Source organism: Aedes albopictus, chromosome 3, assembly GCF_035046485.1.
Source record: "Aedes albopictus strain Foshan chromosome 3, AalbF5, whole genome shotgun sequence".
In the NCBI taxonomy this organism is placed as follows: domain Eukaryota; kingdom Metazoa; phylum Arthropoda; class Insecta; order Diptera; family Culicidae; genus Aedes; species Aedes albopictus.
Window position 1 is genome coordinate 234,285,824 of NC_085138.1, and position 19,956 is coordinate 234,305,779.

Here is a 19,956-nt window from a genome sequence, read left to right on the forward strand (position 1 = left end):
TACCGAACAATTCCAAAGAAATGTCTAGGGGAAAGCCCTCTGATTTTAGGGTATACAAAGCTACCCTGGGGAAAATTCCTACAGAAATTCCTAATACTTAATTCTTAAGTATTGTTGCGCTTATCTTAGATTCTCAGCAAGCTGCGTTCGAAACGCGCAGCCTCAGATCGCGCCAGACCGCGCACGTATGATTTGTACACGGTGTGCAGCTTGGCTAAAAATGTTTTGCAGCCGCCGGGTGGAGCTGTCAGCCGCCGTGTACAAATCAAACGGGCGCAATCTTATGGCGGCTGACTCAGATCAGCAGGGTCTGAGTGATTAAGCTAGGATGTACAATATTAGGTTTCGCTAGCGATTTATCAATTATTTCACAATTACTTCCAGATGTATTGTACGTGGATTTGCTAACTGAACACGACGAATCAGAACCGTCGTTTTTGGAATCGCCGTTCGAATCGCCGTTGGAATCGTCGTTCGATTGCAGAGCGAGACAGAAATCAAACTGACACATCGCTTTGACATATTTAACGTAGGAGCAACACGTGCGTGAGATTCTCTCTCTCGGTTGGTGTGGTTTGTTTTGATTCAATCTGACATATCTTTTATGCTGCTCATGCTGCCGATGCTGCCAGCTGATGGTGGCAAGGATGGAGGAGCATAGTCGGAGGGGTGCTCCAATGCGTTTTCGGAAGAATTCGTCGAGATAAAAAGTTTTCGTAATAAAAAGTATGGAAAATTTTAGTTTAAAAGCTCAGCATTAAACTTTTCAATGCGTTTTACATATATTATTTAATAGAGAATCAGTCTAGAGGTCGTTTAACGTAATAAGAGCATTAACATAAAAGTCTATAATTTTACAAGAACGCATTGAAACGCCCCTTGAAATTAAACGGCGATTTCCAACCAGCTCAAGCAAATTCCCTTGGAATTCATCTTCGAAGTAAAATCACAATACCTTAAAACACTCTGGAAACGCTGTAGGAATGTTTTTTGAGATTCCTACAATATATAATATTAACGAGTAAAGAAAAGTCTATATTATTCATTCATCATTTGTTATCATGGCATATTAAGGTTAACAACCCAATACATGCACTCATATCAATGAATACATCTCAGTTTTAAATCACTGGAGCAAAAAATCGATGCTCACCGTCAACAACACATTCCTACATACCTATCACCGTGTATCATCGAGACAGACAACTTCAAAATAAAATAAAAACTGAAAAAAATGTCAACAAACTTACTCTCCACTTCCTCCCGCTCGCCTCGAAGGCACGCCGTCAATCCACGCGACGTGCGCCGTTCTCGCTCCAGGGTCCTCTGAAGCTGCATATGATGTTGCTGGTGCTGCGGCTGGACGTGCTGCTGATAATTATCCGGCGTGATAGCCGGTGTCAGCGTTGCGCAATTCATGTCGATGTCGTCGTATCTTGTACTACGGTACGGCGATAGTTTGCTTTCACTTCCACTGAATGGTTGGTAGATTCAATGCGAACTAAGTCGGCTCGACGAGACTTTGGAATTTCGATCGCAGAAAAATTAAGTCTCGATTTCAGCTGTCTACACACCGAATGATGACTGATCCGTTATTACCGGCAGACGAACGCACGGGGCCGGAGTTAGGTATTCCGTTGACAAAAGCTCCCGCCGCTTCCGAACCCTTCAGGCGCGCCTTAATGACGGATAATCTCGGTTTCCGGCATGCTTCTTCTACTGCTGGAGACTTCCACACTAAATATGAGCAGATAATTAACCACCGGCTCCGCTTTGGGGGTCTTCACCGAAGGCAGTCTCCCACAGATCGGCGCTCGATGCCAAAGATCAAATTACCAAGAAGGGAAACGATCATTACACTTTTGCCGATTCTTCACATGGGCATTCCTCGGTCACATAATCACACTTTTCACAAGAGCAGCGTCTTCCCCGACACTGTACGAATTCCTCCACCGCAGTTTCTATACTGGTACTGATTCTGTAATAAAACTGCCAAAAACAATGGCCACGATTATTCATCGCTCGCCAACACGCTGTTGTACACACTGGGGGGGAGATGTTCGCGCGATCTTGGCATCGTTCCTGGGCTCTTCTGACCGACTGACTGGCGACGCCCGCCGCGTAGCTTCAGGTTCAAACGCACTCTACATATCATTCGGATGCACTTGTTACAACTGATATTTTTAGACACCACCGCGATTTGTCACTCATAATCAATTGACTCGAGAGATGCAGTTTCAAGACGTATTGAACTAAGTATGTGGCGGTCTTGGTGATGGTGGATGCGTGGTTGCACTTGTTACGGTCGGATTGCCTCTACAGGAAGAGGAAGATTTGTTTGATGATCTCGGTGGGATCGTTTCATGATACGCTTCAACTAGATTATGTAGGGCAAGCGTAATCGAACGGTAAAGAAAGTGTATTTTAGCGGAGGGCGTAGTCGGGGGAAAACTTGTGAAGAACGTGCAATAAAATGTTAATACATGGGCCCCTTTTGCAACGAACTTTTCCTGTCATTACAGAGCTGATGACTTGTAGTGAAATCATTCATATTTTTCATCAAATTATTCTCAAAAGTCACACATCTAAAGGTGGGTACCTGAGATTTGTGTGAGTGTGGAGTAACCACCTTTGGCGCTACCTCCGGAGGTGACTGAGCATCTGGCAACCAGATCAGCCCTGCTGATCCTTGGAAAAACCTACACATCCGGCAGCAACTCTGTACAAGCGCCCTGGTACCGCTTTTAAAAGTACTTCAGCCCAGCTAGTAGAGCCTTGGGCACATCAGGAACCAGTAAACTCCTGTTTATGATTTACTAACAAAGTTAGTCTAGAACGGTTGAATACCGAATATAAAGTGAGCTGATGGCGACTGCATTCTCTTAGTAGGAACGGATGACGCTGACCTGAAACGATACGTGGGCAAGTGTGGGCGTCCCGTAAAACCGTAACGCAGCCTTAAAGTACGTTGCGACATGTATCTAACATAAGCAGCTAACTGAATGGCTCAGATGCGAAGTGTGTCCCGCTGTGGGCGAGAAGCGCCCAACAGAAGACGGTAGACCGTCCAAGGTGAAGGCTACGGGCAGGTCGTGTAGCCAAGCAATCAAAACGGCTCAAACGCGCTAGGGGTAACCAGAGCAATGACAAGGCCAAAAAGGTTAACCGTCACTGAATACCAGGCGAGCCAGTCGGGCAATGGGAGAATCCTTGGACTAGGGTAAGGAAATACAAGTAGATAAAAAATGATGCTGACCCGCAAGCGTAATAAAGGTAAAGCATTGGACTTGAAGATCAACGCGCCTAAATACGTTGGCGTACTGAGGGTCTTGAGAAACGATAATCGGCGCTACAGGATGGGGGAAATTAGTTTGATCCTGAAGAAGAAAGAAGATAATGCAGAAACGCACGTCCTATAAGGCACTTGTCCAAGAGGTTCTGGGTGAAGGGATACAGGTAGAGCTCAGACAGTGGAGGCAACTCTTATAGTGTAAAACCGACGCCGAGGAGCTCGTAGTCGCTCTTTGACAGCAGTTCGATATCAATGTTCTAAGTGTATTATTCCACCTGCGAAAAAGAAACAATAGGTATCTGGAGAAGCACTGATGAGAGCACTATACTGGGTCATTAACCAGATTTGGGAGGAGGAAGTATTTGTGGGGGAATGGATGGAAGGTATCGTGTGTCCCAGCTTCAAAAAGGGCTACAATGTGGATTGCGGGATCTATCACACGATCACACTACTGAGCGCTGCCTACAAAATACTCCCCGAGTTCTATGGCTGCGTCTATCACCGATTGCAAGAGAGTTCATGGGCAATATACGGCAGGGTTCATGGGTGAACGTGCTACAACGGACCAGATATTTGCCATCCACCTGGTGTTGTAAAAATGCCGCAAACACGACGTGCCCACACATCACTTGTTCATCGATTTCAAATCGTCGTATGATACAATCGATCGATACGGCAGATTATGCATAAATACAGATTTCCAGAAAAACTGAAACGATTGACCAAGACAACGATGGATCGAGTGATGTGCGTAGTTCAAATATCAGGGACACTCTCGAATCCTTTAGAATCTCACAGAGGGTTACGGCAACGTGGTGGTATTTCGTGCTTGCTGTTTAACATTGTTTTAAAGAATAAGGAGAGCGGGGATAAACACGAGTGAAACGATTTTACGAAGTCCGTTCAGCTGCTTGGTTTCAGTGATGATATTGATATTATTGCTCGCAAGTTTGAGACGATAGCGGAAACGTTCATCCAACTGAAGAATTAAGCTAGGCCAATCGGATGTGTCGAAGGCAAAGTACATGATGTCAAAGGGTTCCAGAGAGAGTTCACCGTACCCGCCACCCTGAAATTCTATCGACGGTGATGAAATCGAGACCGTTGAAGAATTCGTGTACTTGGGCTCACTGGTGACTACCGACAACGACACCAGCAGAGAAATTCAGAGACGCATTGTGGCAGGAAATCAAGCTTACTTTGGATTCCGCAGAACTCTACGATCGAAACAAAGTTCGCCGTCACACGAAGTTAACTAACAGTTAATGAACCACGAACTGTATTAGCTGCTGAGAGAGAACCAACCATCGTCCAACCACGAAAATCGGGAGCCACCGGTGGGCGGGTCACATCATCAGGATGTCGATTGGCAACCCGACTAAAATGGTTTTCGAGAGCCATCTGAACTGTACAAGAAGCCGGGGGGGTCGATCAAGTGGAGGACGATTTGCGGACCCTTCACAGAGTGCGGAACTGGAGACACACAGCAATAGACCGAGTAGAATGGAGACGACTCCTACGTACAGCAGAGGAACCTCAGGCCTTAGACTGACCGGTAAGGTAAAGGTATCCAGATTGCCGCGGTCCAACAGGAGAGGTTAACAAGGTGGCCGCAGTCAGGAAGATCAGAGTTGGCTGCAATTCGTCAATAAAATGCCTGATTTTTGCACGGCAAATATGGGCCACGCAGCGGCTGGGTCTTAATGCACAGCCCAGCCAATACACAATCGCATATAATGTTGAATAGGATGCTTAAGTGGAGGCGATATGCGTACACTTTACACACGGTTAAATAGAAGCATGTACGCATATGGCCTCCACTTAAGCATTTTATTCTACATCATATACGACTTCGTGTTGGCTGGGAGGTACACGAGGGAAACCCTACAGTCGACAATAGTACAGGTCACACAGCTGAACCTGAGGTCGCACAACAGTCACTGGGGCAGTCTGTGTTGGAGTCAAGTACAGTTATCGCTTGCATGGCGGACCGGTACAGCATTCCCACCGTCAACGGGAACTGTGTGGCCGATAAGGCTAAGGTAGTGGTGATCTGGATAATAGGTCGGTTTCCAGTTCAAGAGATAGTTTCCATGTTGAACAAGGGCTTCGAAATAGCGATGATCAACGGAGTGTACACTACTGCAGTTCCTATGACATCCACCCCCTCAGGTGACCGATGGATCAGTTCTTGTCTATGCTAGATCAAGTTCACTGTCAGGGTTGAGTTCCGTAGTTATCGAACGCATCTTCAACGCATGGATGGTCGAATGGGACAGCCGTTTGACCAACAGAAGAGACTAGGCTTTGGTCCAATCTAAGGCAAGACTGAACACAAAGTCCATCATTGATGTAACCTTTTAGAGTCCTGGTATTAGCCCTAACTCAGATTAGTGTGTTGACGATGAGTTCACGTATTGTTTGTGACCGTCTGGCGATTCGGAAGAGGGTTAAATATGGACGAAGACTGCCTTAGCCGAAGCAAGGCCACCGATAGCTATCGTGGATGACTGGTCTCGTCAAGTTAGAATTTGTAGAGCTATAGGACAGATCGGTGGAGTACTAGATTTGTAGTAATGAGCTGAATTTTAGTATGGTGAGAAGATCATTTCTCCGTTTCTGCAATGAAATGGTGCAAAAAGCGTGGGTATTATGATTCCTTGCCTAATTTAATGCTGTTTGAGTAAAGCTTTGGGCAACAGTGTTGTTGTTTTCTCCATTTCTTGCAACATAAACAACATAGTTATCCAAAGTTTTGCTCAAACAGCATCAAACTAGGCAAGGACGAATCATAATACCCACGTTTTTTGCACCATTTCATTGCAGAAACGTAGAAATGACCTTCTCTCCATACTAAAATTCAGCTCATTACTACAAATCTAGTGCCCCATTGCTCATGGACGACCGGTGAAGTGCCGACCCAGTCGAAACCCTCGGTCATGCGGGCGGCCCCGCAATGTCAAGACCATCCATACCAAGGAACGGCCGCTCCCCAAGACCCAAAAGGTGTTCTAGTTGGTGGTACTCGGAAATTGCGTGGCTTTGCGCATCCTGCCTAAGAACAAGGAGGAGCCTACAAAAAGCTCGTGCCGAATAGGTTGAAGCACGTAGTCGAACCATAATCTCTGGGGTCACTAGGGTGATGTCTGCGGGGTTGTCATGGCCAAGTAGAAAGGCAAGTGTTGACCCACGGAGAGCTCCCTCGAGATGCTGCAAATGATCATTGGATATTATGACACATCTGAGTTTTTCGACGTTGTTTCGCATAACGATTGAGAACGCACTAACAGGTTGATGTGCCTATTTCATGCTTGAAAGTTGAACAATACAGGAGCCCGTAGTTTAACTCAAATTATCGAACGATCATGTTACCCAAGACTGTAAAAGTATTCATATCTCAAAGATAAAACCAGACAACTCCCCCCAAAACCATGATTTCATTCACATTCGCAGTTCAAACGCTGGATTCCGTTCCGTCAAACAATAAAACGATCCATCCAGCCCAGTCAGCAATAAAACGCTTCACGGTTCACATTTCCGAGTGCACATGTTGAGCCGCGTTTGCCAGCCGTATAAACACACCGCAGTCCACGCAGATCACACAAACAGTCCATGTCATGGCAAGTCACACCCCGTCCAGTTCAGTACATTTCAACGACGCTCCCACTGAAACAGTTTTTGCCGGCTACCTTCCTCCGAACCGGGAGAAATTCAGTTCACTGACTTCGCCGAAATACACCGCAAAACGCGTGTGATCGCCGCACATCTTCACAGAGTACACCAACAACGTCTCCGTACAGACCGAGAATCATCTTTATTTTTGTAATTTACGATCATCACCATCATCGTCACGACGACCGACCGCACACCACGCTCACCATCCTCCTCTTCTAGTATTTAGGCAGCTTCAAACTTGCCTGTGCACTTGAAAATCAGAGCGTTTCACACATTAGCACAACTAGATAGAACACTCGCCATCAATGATTCATTCAGTGCCAGAGTATCTTCGCAGGGTGCTCGCAGGTAAACAACTTCGAAACGAAGCACACACAGACGCAGGTCAGTTTGCTTGTAGATCAACGATCCTCCCACACTTTTTTTCTGTTTGTTCAAAAATTCGTTTTCAATGCCAATATCGCGCGCACTCTCACATCACGCCCCATTTGAACTGATCCGATCGATGGGTGACCCTCTAGGGTGGCCAAAGCAAGTCAAATCTCTAATATATATGTAGCTAAGGTGGTCAACATGATCTTCTGCTTATGGCAATTTTGCTTGTGTATTGTGTATATCATGTGACAAGCACGACGATACTCCTGTTCCTAGGAAAACACGGAAATTTTCATAACAAAATGTTCCAGGACCGACCGGCAATCGAACCTGTTATCCTCAGCTTGGTCTTTGTGAATACATCCGTGCGTGTACAGCTTCGGCTACATGAGTCCTGCAAATTTCTTCATACATTTTGACGATGAGCATGATCTTGCTAAATTCCCACGTATTGTTCCCGCTTCGGACATTTGGAACTTTTAGAAGATCATATTGACAACTAAATCTTTTGTTTCAGGAGTAAGAATTCAGACTTCGAGACAATTTACTTTTCCTGTATAAGCTTGGGCCACCCTAAACGATCCACAAAACAGTCCCATTCAGCAAATTCTCAACGACGGGGGCACAACCACAGGACCACCTTCGCCCCCTTTTTCACCGCACACTACATCAATCGCTGGGCTAATATCGCATTCCCGCATATAATTATTTTCACATACACTCCACCGGATGAAAGCAAACCGCTTCAGCCGCAACCCATTTATTGTCACCCCCAACGCAGTCTGGCGGCAGATGACAACGACACGGCGGTGCGACAATGGCGTCGATGACACACGATACACGCGCAGTGCACTGAAACAAAATTTGCCGATCCGCGCCGATAATATTCCGCGTCGCAGCCGCAACAAAAATCGCAAACGCGCGGCGTTTTGCGCGCACAGTCGCCGCCGCGATGCAATTTGATGCGCGTGCTTCCCGAGGAATCTGCCAACCAACAACAACACCGCGTGCGGTTTGTTTGAAATGCCGCGCCGACGTAAACCGAAATGCGAAATCCACTCACTCACGGACTGTGTCGGTCTGCCTGCGTTGCCACACCGATGACGGTTCGAAAGAGACTGAATGTTTATGAAAATGTTATTATTTTCCTCTACACACGACGGACCGTCGGCGGACGACGACGCTTCGGTTCGGTGCGCCTGTGCTGTGGTGCTGCTAGCTGAGCCATGCAGCTATGAAGGGGGCTCTCGTTCGTTCGAGTCTTGCGGTGCGGCTCAGCTGATTGCGCGTTTTTGCGTACGTCTACGTTCGCTCGTTCCTGAGCAACGGCATGGTTGGATGGTTTTGAAGTGTTCGGCGGGTCTCTCAGACAGACTGAGGGAAAAGCCGATTTGAATCTACCCATTCAAGATTCCGACACTCACAAAGGAAAATGAGTGCAGTGTAAGATCGTTGTACCGCGTGTACGATCACTGAGATGGTACGAAAAACGGTTGAAACTGAGAGACGCTGAATAACCGAAATGGTTTTCGAGCTTCTATCGATCAACGAGTTTTTGGGCTGAATGTGTATATAGGCAGATGGAGGCGCTTGGTGCCACATTGTTGAACAAATAATGGATATACATTTGTATTATTTGGAATATTTGTATCAGAGATTCACACTTATTTGTAAAACGCCAACGGAACAGCGAAACTATTTCAGTAGTGTCGGTAATCGATTGTACTTCAGCTCAGCACAACGGCTGTCAAACATGTGTGGAAAGTTGAATAAGCCATTTTATCTGATCTGCTCGTGAAAACAATATTGAAATTTAAATATGTTGTAATGTTTTTACTCAGCATTTCCAATTGCCATCTGAGGACAAATATAGTGGATGGCCAAAATGTTTGGGATAGGCAACTTTTTTTCTCTCACAAAAATGTTCAACATGCTGTAACTTTTCATAGAGTGCATAAACAGTTCTCAAATTTTGACTGTTTGTTCACCTGTTATATCGCCCCCTTAATGCATGCTGTGACACAGCATCATACACAAACACACAAACACAAGACACTCTTAAAAGAACTAAATTGAAAAGCAACAAACAAAATCAAAGGCTGAAAAGACAAAATCTAAAACTAAAACACTTAAACATAAAATTTATTGTAAAGAAACACAAAAGATTATATAAACAAATTTAAAACTGAAAACAGAACAAGAACAGTTTCTATCAAACCGGCTAACGTTCGCTATCCTTAGTAAAATTTATTGAAGAGAAATACATAGTTATTCAGTAAATACTTTTCCTGGTTTTACTATCACCCTTTTCCATCTACTTGGATTTGGGTGTTGGAACTCTAGCCGGAGTTCTTTCTCATCCACTTGGAGTTGAGGTGCTGGCAGCCGATCGAGGCTGCTACCGAGGTAAAGTCACAGGGACTTCACGTAAGGTGGCCCACACTTATATGAAAAACAAAAATTTCGAAAAATGCCAAGTCTTACCTCCTCAATCAGTTGTTTCGGACTCCCAGAAGCTACGTTCAAAATTTGAGCAAAATCGGTTGAGCCTAAGGGGGCGCTCAAAACGCTTGAAGTTTGTATGGGAAAACTTGGCCAAATGTATGCAGAAATTTTAAGTTTTCCAATTTTGCCGCTAGGTGGCGCTGTAAGCATTCAATAATCAAACCCTTTGGTATTATTGTAGGTGACTATATGCGAAACAACTTTGTCGAAGACCGCCAAGTGATCTAACGTCTGTGAAAAAAGTTATACTCTAGGAAAAGTGAGGATAAACTTTATTTTTATTTTTCCAATACATGTAAAGGAATAATATCAATAATGAAATCTCAATACTTTGCCTAACTTTGACTAGGGTATAACTTTTTTCACAGCCGTTGGATCACTTTGCGGTCTTCGACAAAGTTCTCTGGCATATAGTCACCTACAATATTACCAAAGGGTTTGATTATTGAACGCTTACAGCGCCACCTAGCGGCAAAATTCGAAAACTTGAAATTTCTGCATACATTTGGCCAAGTTTTCCCATACAAACTTCAAGCGTTTTGAGCGCCCCTTTAGGCTCAACCGATTTTGCTCAAATTTTGAACGTAGCTTCTAGGAGTCCAAAACAATTGATTTAGGAGGTAAGACTTGGTATTTTTCGAAGTTTTTGTTTTTCATATAAGTGTGGGCCACCCTTCACAGCCTGCGGGCATCCCTGGGGAGGAGCTACCGCTCCTGCTCCCAACTGGCTCCGTCTCTGCGGGGACGTGAGCACATCCGGTGAGGCCAAACCGGCCAATATCCAGCCCCATCTCAAATCCAATACAGTCCACTGCGGTAAGTATCCATCAATTTTTGGGCCTTCGAACCGGATATACGATCCGGTAGTGTGTGCAAGCGTTCCGTGTGGCTTTAACAACACGGTAGTGTGTAGCCCAAGAAGCGTTCCACGTGGCTTCGACAACGCGGCAGTGTGGTTTCAGAAGCGTGCACGTGGCTTCAACAGCGTGCAGTGTAGTGAAGAAGCGTTCGCATAGCTTCAATAACGCGAGAGTGTGAACCCAGAAGCGTTCACGCGGCTCAGAACAGCGTGAAGTGCAAGCGCCAGCGTGGCTTTGACAACGCTGCTATTGCATTCGTGATCCGAGTGATTCCACCGTCGCGTGCAGTGCTATATTCGTCGCAGCGGATTCCGTGTGTGATTCCATCCCTCCGTTGCGGCACACGCGTCGGTACCTGGAACCAGTACCATACCTAGTGAAAAGTGTAGCAGTAGTGCGCGAATTTCCGAACTGATTCCACCGTCACGTAGTGTGTTGATCCGTCGTTCGGAACCTTTGTGTTTCTATTCCTCCGTTACGTGTAGATAGCTGTGGCCCCATTCAGTGAATAGTGGTGCTTAACATTCCGTCAGTGATTCCACTGTCTCGTAGAGTGATCTATCCGTCGCTTCGGAACCCTGAAGAGATTCCATCCCTCCGTTGCGACAGACGCGTCGGTAGGTGTGGAACAACACCATTATCCGTGAAAAGCGTGACAAAGCGTTCACGTGGCTTTGACAACGTGGAGTGATTCCACCATCGCGTAGAGTTCCGTATCCGTCGCTTCGGAACCTGAGTATGTGATTCCTTCCATCCGTTGCGACAACGCATTGGTCTCCCGTAAAGGACAATTCCGTCGTCGCGTAGAGTGCCATATCCATCGCATCGGGACTTGTAGTGTGCTTTCAAGTTTCATTCCACCGTTGTGACAAGCGCGTCGGCCTAGTGAAAGAAGAAATTCATAAACCGTGAGAAGTACGAAGAGTGCAACGGCACCTGTAACCTGATCCAGTGAAGTGCTGTGAAGAACAAGTCCATCGAGAAGAATTCCAAGATGTTTCCAAAACGTACTCCTGTAAAGAAGGCTTCAGACACTATTGAGAACGACGAAGTGCTTGGAGCGCTATTCCACAACCGTGGAATGGCCCAGCGAAATGTAGACAGAATCCGAACCAACCTCAAGCAAGCCGACGCAGATGCCGCTCAGCTAACCCCAGCTAAAGTGAAAGTATATCAATGAAGTCACCCGCATCACCAAGCATCACCATCAAATTATCGCCCTGTCCTCGTCAACCCAGCGTGAGGAGCAGAACGAGTACTACTTCAGGTTCTTGGAACTTTACGAAGAAGTCCCTATCCTACTTGAGAGTTGGATGGAGAAGTTCACCTCAATACAACATGTAAAGCCATCGCCTACCATAAACCAGCAGCCGAATATAATCCAATCTCCGGTCCCGCGTGCTGCTCTTCCAACACTCGAAGTACGGTATGAGCATTCAGAGAATTTCGAGGATGTGATCGACATGACCAGCGAAGGCGATCACATTTACCTTTGCCAGTTAGAGGAAGCTTCGGCAAAAGACACCGCCGGTCTGATTGAAGTCAAAACAACCACCGACGGCACCTACGTACGAGCCGGCAAGCAACTCAACGAGTGCAGTACCATCAACCGAGGTCTGTCTCTGAACGACAAGAACAGAATGCCGTATGAGTCGACGATCATGGAAGCAGAGTTACCCATGTCCAAAGAGACCATTAATTTCCCGGAAGAGCGCGTGTCTGAGCTGAAGACATGCCAGTCATCCAGCGAGAATATTCAGCCCAAGCCTCGACCACCAACCAAGCCGAATCCGCCGAAGCATCCAGTGCCAAATCTAACCGTCAGCTACAGGATCCAAGTTCCCGATTCAGCGCCAGTTTCAGCTCCGAGTCCAGTTTCAGTACGTGCACCAGGTCAACCTCCAGTCTCAGTTCCAGCGTGCACTCTAGTTGGTGTTCCTATCCCAGTCCACCAGTTCTACCGAGGTAAAGTCACAGGGACTTCACAGCCTGCGGGCATCCCTGGGAAGGAGCTCCCTACCACTCCTGCTCCCAACTGGCTCCGTCTCTGCGGGGACGTGAGCGTATCCACTTTCAAGGTGAAGTCATTGGGACTTCACTACCTGAGGGCATTCCGGGAAGGAGTTCCCAACACTCTTGCTCCCATCTGGCTCCGTCTCTGCGGGGACATGAGCACATCCGGTGTGGCCAAACCGGCCAATAGCCAGCCCCATCCCAAATCCAATACAGTCCACTGCGGTAAGTATCCATCACTTACCCGAAGAAAATTCAGCAATTGGAAAACTGATATTGAATTGACATTCTAGGATCGCGCTCAACGTAGCTCCTGCTGCTCTACTATGCTGAGGCCGCATAGTATGATATACGAGAGATCTTGATAAAGTTGAGAGATGCGTAGTTCCACTTACCTGTAATATAAGAAAAGAAGAGAAATAGATCATTATCATATATCTTTGATCAAACGTTATGCTCAAAACTGATTTATCTTTACGATGTTTTTAAATAAAAAGACATGGACAACGTCTCCAGCTTTCGGCTGTACAGACTGTTTTAAACTTAACATTAGACAACGGACAACGGAGCATGCACCAGTGGAAACAGGGAAGAAACTATTCTCACGAAAAGTTTCAACGCCCGAAGAGGGAATCGAACCCTCACCCCATAGCATGGTGCGATTATAAGCTTGGTGACCCTAACCGCACACGGCTACGAGACTCCACTGTTGTACTGTTTTTGATACTTTTTGTTGAAATGATGTTAAATTAATGAGATTGATAATTACACTACTAAATGAGCCTTTGTCCGTTACCTTTAAGAATTATTTAAAAAATGCTTTACACTCCATTTAGAGACTGGCTATGTTTTCAGGGATTCAGTATAGTATATTTCATTATTCGGAAAGTTCTCATGACTCATATACACTGAAACATCTTTTCATGCAATGGCCTGAAGTGCATAAATTAAAAATAGCGTTAGCGTTAGCATAGTTACGGTATACTTCGTAGATTGGATACTAACAACATTCATGTACCTTTTGCTAATCTTGCTCGGATTGCTTTTCGGAACAAAGCTGGGGAGTTAACTTCGTTCCAATCTTATGCAAGAATACCAAAAGCACAAATGTCATTATTCCCGGCCACGCCCATCTTTACCGTAACTTGGGATAGGGGAAGGAAATGTTGATGTAGCACTTATATAAGAGGCCTCCAACTCTGTGACACTCCCATAAGTACTACGGAGTGGGTGGTTGGGAGATGTATTATGTAGGTCAAGGATTCGCCTGAAGCTGACGATGGACCCACGGCATTGGTTGTTTAGTTGGTTAAAATTTAATCTTTTGAAAGCCGGCAATCAAAAGAGATTTTTTTTCTATTTATTGTTTAAATAATTATGTTTCTGCTCAGTAAGAGGCCCAAGCAGAACCGATCCCTCCAGGGTCATCGGAACATTACAATAAATGTTTGAAACGCGTGAAAAAAAAATGGCGATCCGAAAAAAAAAACAATTTAAATAAAAAACGCGAAAACAACGAAAAAAACATCTCAATTTATTAAAAAAAAATACGTAAAACGAGTTGAAAAAAATAAAATGTAAAGATATTTTTTCTATTTATTGTATAAATAAGTATGTTTCGGCTAAGTGTGAGGCACAAGCAGAACCGATTAAAGCGCAAGGAAAAAAAATGGTGACTCGAGAAAAAAATAACAAAATAAAAAAAATAAACAAAAAATCGCGTTACACAACAACAAAGAACATCTCAATTTATCTAAAAAAAACCCTAATTAATCCACCTAGCGGTGATGGTGCCTTTCTCGTGCTTTAAAATATCCTTTCAACAAAACTCGAGCGACATGTTGATGACATTGACATAAAAACAAAATGAAAACTGCTTGCTAAATCTACTCAATATGGATACATTTTATATTAGCATAACATCCAATATTCAGAAAATATAAGACAACGATCCAAAACTCAAACCAAACAAGTGTCATAAAGCCGCAAAATTTTGAAACGTCATTTTAGATTTTCCGGTCATCATTTTATGACTCCGGATATCTACCCCAACTAAACTAACCGCCATCTTGAACATTCAGACACCATCTTGGATGTTCTGGTATTTATTTTCGGACTCTGCACCTAAAATTACATAAAATAGTCGCCGTATTGAATTTTGGCATGTCGTTTATGATTTTCTGGTTACCAGTTTTGGGCGAAGACCGGCATTCTTCCCCATTCAAACTATAGTCATATTGCAGGCCTTGTAAAACAGCGCACAGCTTGGGTTTTCTGATTACAAATTTTGGATTCTGGGCATATTTTCTTACAAAATATACCCATAATGCAAGAATTAAAAATCCTATAAAATAGGGACTAACTTGAATACTGGGCCATTATCTTGGACTTTGGACCGCTATCTTGGATACTCTGGTAGACTCCGAACATATTTCCCATACCAAATACACTTATTTTACATAGTTTTAGAGCTCAAAATTCCTTAAAACAGCCACCATCTTCTGTTAACGCGATGAAATTCTTATTTTTCCATTGACCCATCCTGCTATAAATTTACACCTTAGGAATCTGAAATGGTACGATTTGATGAGATCGCTTTAGTTTTGTCTATATTTTGTTCTCATATATGAGAACTAAGACCTATTCGTCACTGTTGTTCATACCTAATGTTTATCAGGCCATTAAACAAAGCCACGATTTAATTTTTCACATGAACGTTGGTTCTGCTACACAACAGCTAGTCTCTAGTGATCTAAGGCTATTTTCATAATCGGAATTGGCTGAAAACTATGCGTAAAGCTAGAATTAGACACATGTCATCGTGTCAGATGACATTGATTTGACCCTTTCTTATGTTTATTGATCTTCGTTCTACTGCTCGTGTTGTGTGTAGGTAAGAGGTAACGATAGCGCACGAAAGTATCAAAGCCGACTGACACCCGACTGCGGCAACGAAATGAAGGTAGTAAAAAGTGTCGAATGTTTACAAGATTGGTCGTGATTTGATGTACCGCATCCATGGGTTTGGTTAAATTTTACATTTTACTACCCGGATCTGATTCCGGGTAACTACCGGTTGAACCAAATATGGTCTAACATTATTGTCTTGTTAACTGCTCATCGGTTAACCAAAAACGCTGCAAATTGAAGGTGTCACATGCAGGGTTTGACAATTTCGACGGGACTCTCGGAACCAATTCCGGAACACTACCAGTTGTCTTTAGTGTGACGAAAGGCTATTTTCTAGCTAACTGTTCATCAGGTTATCGCAAAAGCCACGATTTGATGTGTCACATGCCTGGATTTGGTTTACTTTTACATTTGGCCTCTTCCGGCCACTCAAAACCGATTCCGAAACACTTGCTGGCCGTTCATTAGGTAATCTAAAAAGCCGCTATTTGATGTGACGCATGTACGGGTTTGTTTCTCTTTCAGATTTAACCACTTCGGCGGGAACCCCGGAACGGGTTCCGGAATACTACTGCTTCAGATATGGTCTGAGATTTTTTTCCTGCTCATTGTCCATCAGGTCATCGAAAATGCCGTGGTTTGATGTGTCGCATGCATGGGTTTGGTTCAATTGTATATTTGACCACTTCCAGCGGGACGCCTAGAACCGGTTCCGGAACACTACCGGTTCAGATATGGTCTGAGATGATTTTCCTGCTCATTATTCATCAGGTCATCGAAAATGCCGTGGTTTGATGTGCCGCATGCATGGGTTTGGTTCAATTGTATATTTGACCACTTCCAACGGGACACCCGGAACCGATTCCGGAACGCTACCGGTTCAGATATGGTCTGAGACTATTTTTCTGCTTACCGCTCATTAGGTTATCGAAAATGCCGTGGTTTGATGTGTCGCATGCATAGGTTTGATGCATTTTCATATCTGGTCCCTTCCTGGGGTACCGTTCCGGAACACCTAAATGCATATCTCCGGAACGGCTGAACCGATCCGAACCATTTTCAATAGGAAACAATGGGACCAGATTCTGCGTCGAATGAACCGTCGGTCATTGAAATCGGATGAGGTTTACTGGCAAAAAGTGATGTGAGTTTTTTTGTACACACACATACAGACACACACACACACGCACACACATACACACACACAGACATCACCTCAATTCGTCGAGCTGAGTCGATTGGTATATGTGATTTGACTCTCCGGGCCTTCTATCAAAAAGTCATTTTTGGAGTTAACATATAGCCTTTCCAGTACACTTAGTGTACGAGAAAGGCAAAAAAAAATAAAACAAGATCGCGGAAAACGAGTAAAAAACCATGATTGGCAATCCAAAAAAAAACAATTTTTCTAAACAAAAACGCATCCACACCCGCGACATTACGACACAAAGAAAAACGGCTCAAAGAAAAACGACGCGGACAACGTGGACAACCCGCCACCGAATGATATGGCGATCTTGACCCTTCAAAAAAATAAGAAGGATGTTTCGCGTCCCGATTGCAGGGTTGCCCGCTTGTACATCTGAAATAGAAAATAGTATTAAATGGTGATAGTCTCACAACAGTTACATAATTTTCGGAAATAAATCTCTCTATACATAGACAAAAATTACCTGAATCCTCCTGAAAAAAAATGGTTTATTAACAATGAAAAACATAATACAACAAAAAAAGTAGAACAAATTATGATCTTGGAATTTTCCTGCATTTAAATTAACAAAGTTAAAAATTACAAGATCAACATTTGGTATGGTAGATCTTACACCGTAACGCACCATTATAAGGTGATCTACCCACGCTACGGGGCCTGAAGTGCATAAATTAAAATGTCCATAAATTAAAAATGTGCATAAATTAAAGGGCATAAATTACGGGGTTGCGGGGGGTTCAGGGACATTTCAAGCGATTTTCAAAGCGATTCAGAGGGCCTCAGGAGCTTTTATACGGCGTTACGAGAGATTTCACAGCCGTTTCAAAGCATTTCAGAGAATTGCAGGGTGTTGCAGGTACGTTTTAAGGGCTTTAAGAGAGGTTTCAGGGATTTTTGATAGTATTTCCAGGGCGCTTAAAGGGGTTTTCAGGGCCATTTCAGCATGTTTCTCAAGTCTTTCAAAGGCATTCCAAGGGATTTAAGAGGTATCATTTCAAATTGATTGAGAGAACTTCAAGGGGCTTTCAATGAGATTCTGGAGGCTTCAGGGGCGCTTCAGGCCCCTGAAAGCGCCCCTTAAATCCCCTGAAACATCCCTGAGCATCTTGAATCACCCCTGAGAGCCTCTGGAACTCCTTTAAGCACTTCTGAGCAGGGATGGAAAATGTCACAAACAGAAACACAGAAAAAAAAACTACATAAATTTTTGATCCTGGAATGTTCCTATAGGTACCTGGCTTCCATTGTTAGGACGATTTCAAGGTCATTTGGTAGATTTTACGCCGTAACGCACCACTCCAAGGTAATCTGGGACTATTTTGTGAGGAGATCTAATGTTTATTAATTCACATGACCGATAAAATAGACTATAGCCCAAGATATCCCGAAAAGACCGGAAAGTGATCAGGCGCATGTGCAAAAAGTTATACACTAGGCATTGAATACAAATGCAACAACAAATCGCCTCCTTAATGCTAGAACTAGGTAACCCGAGAATTATAGTCTCGAGAAAAAGGACTTTGAAAATATTACAATTTTTCATGCAGTTGTTCCAAAGGTATGGAGCCTTTTAAAAAATTATTTTTTTTGCATTGGTTGCTTATTCAGCTTCTACTCTTTCTGCTACAAGAAAAAGTTTTGAACTATTTTAGTTTAAACCTTTGATAAAAACAATAAATAGTTAAAAAAAATGTCGAGTTATCTAGTTATAGCACTCAGTTCTTGAATTCTACACTGAGATACCTAGTTTTGAAAACGATGAATATTTTCGCCGTTTATAATCGTATTTCATTGGTCTTTGGATATATTATTGAGCTCAAAAAGTTCGATATAATAATATATTCAACTCAAGAACGTCAAATTTCGAGTTACCTAGTTCTAGCATTAAGGGGACGAAATGATAATGGATTTGGCTGAAAAGTTGACCAGTGCATCGTGGCATCATGTAGAATGAAATGAAAAGGGGGCCCATCGAACTTTTTGACATGTGTTATTTTGAGCCACTGAATTATGTTTGGACCGTTTCACTCGATGAAATCAAGTGGAGCACTCGATTGTAGTAGCACTAATATTGCCATTATTCGATTTCATTTGAACTTACAAAGGCCTCGCTACATGGGTGGCATTGGTGTCTACGTGAATCTTTTTGCTGCACTCAGCATAAACAACGATCTTCCGTTCTGCGAACTATGGACTGATTGTTATTACTGCTGATCTTGCGATGCTTAAGGCATGTATCCACCAAACCACGCTAAAAGAGATGAATAAGTAGTATAGGCACCCTAACAGGGTTATTAACTGTGTCTTTTGCAAAGCGATTGTTAACCGGATATGGGAGAAGATTGACGCAACTCTCCCATGTCACGCAGGATTTCATGCCGATAGATCCCGTGTGAGCCATATTGTCGCGTTCCATATCATTCGGCAGCACGTCAACAAGCTCAAAACGTATCTCGAAATACCAGGTGGTTAACGACTAGGAAAAAGCTTTCGAGCATCTTATTCGCGAAAATTTGTGAAAAAACCTTAGGCACAAGAATGTCAATGCGAAAATCGTCCGCTTCATTGAGGTAGAATACGAGGCATAATCGTGCAGAGTACACTATCATCTATCACATTTATTTAAAAACTGGAAATTTGTTTAGAATAATGTACCCATTAATATGGTTCAAATATGTTTTTACTACATATACTCATTCACCATTAACTTGCCACTAAGCCTCGAAACTAGTATGTCCATATGCATAAATGCGCAACGCTCTGTACATCCGGTGAAAATAGGTGATGCGCAACGACGCGACTGCCTCATGATCTCTTTATTGTCCCGCGCCAAAAACGATGCTGGTGGCGGATGGTGGCACAGTCAGCCGGTAGAACAGACAACACCGCCGCCGGCATCCGGCACGCTCCCAAATTGCACATACTGCGTCGAGTTACCTTAGTTCCGATTGACTGCAACTGAACCACGTTTTGTTTGCACGGCCAAACTCTGGAAGAAAGGAACAAAACATCGGAAACGTTCGGCCGCCCGCCATCAAACGGCTAATTTTGCATTTGCTTTTTTTGTTTGTCCAGAAGTGAGCAAATTTATGCGCGATTCCGCTGGGCGAAGCGCT

At 44.0% G+C, this 19,956-nt stretch overlaps 1 protein-coding gene across 8 annotated transcripts in view; it reads right to left on the minus strand.

Annotated features, from left to right (window-relative positions):
• The window catches only part of LOC109401709 (ras GTPase-activating protein raskol), a 441,723-nt gene that overhangs the window by 344,042 nt on the left and 77,725 nt on the right, over positions 1-19,956 (minus strand). Inside the window, exons 1-2 of one of the 8 annotated variants that reach the window (XM_062859555.1) lie at positions 8,062-8,740; positions 1,251-1,978 (exon numbers count right to left, since the gene is read on the minus strand). The exons of 4 other annotated variants lie outside the window; for them this stretch is intronic. In XM_062859555.1, coding sequence (XP_062715539.1) covers positions 1,251-1,419 — 169 coding nt within the window. In that variant the 5' untranslated portion in view covers positions 1,420-1,978; positions 8,062-8,740. Of the gene's footprint in view, positions 1-1,250; positions 1,990-8,061; positions 8,741-19,956 lie in introns of those variants that run through there. 3 more of the 8 variants (XM_062859554.1, XM_062859557.1, XM_062859556.1) reach the window with 3 other exon arrangements.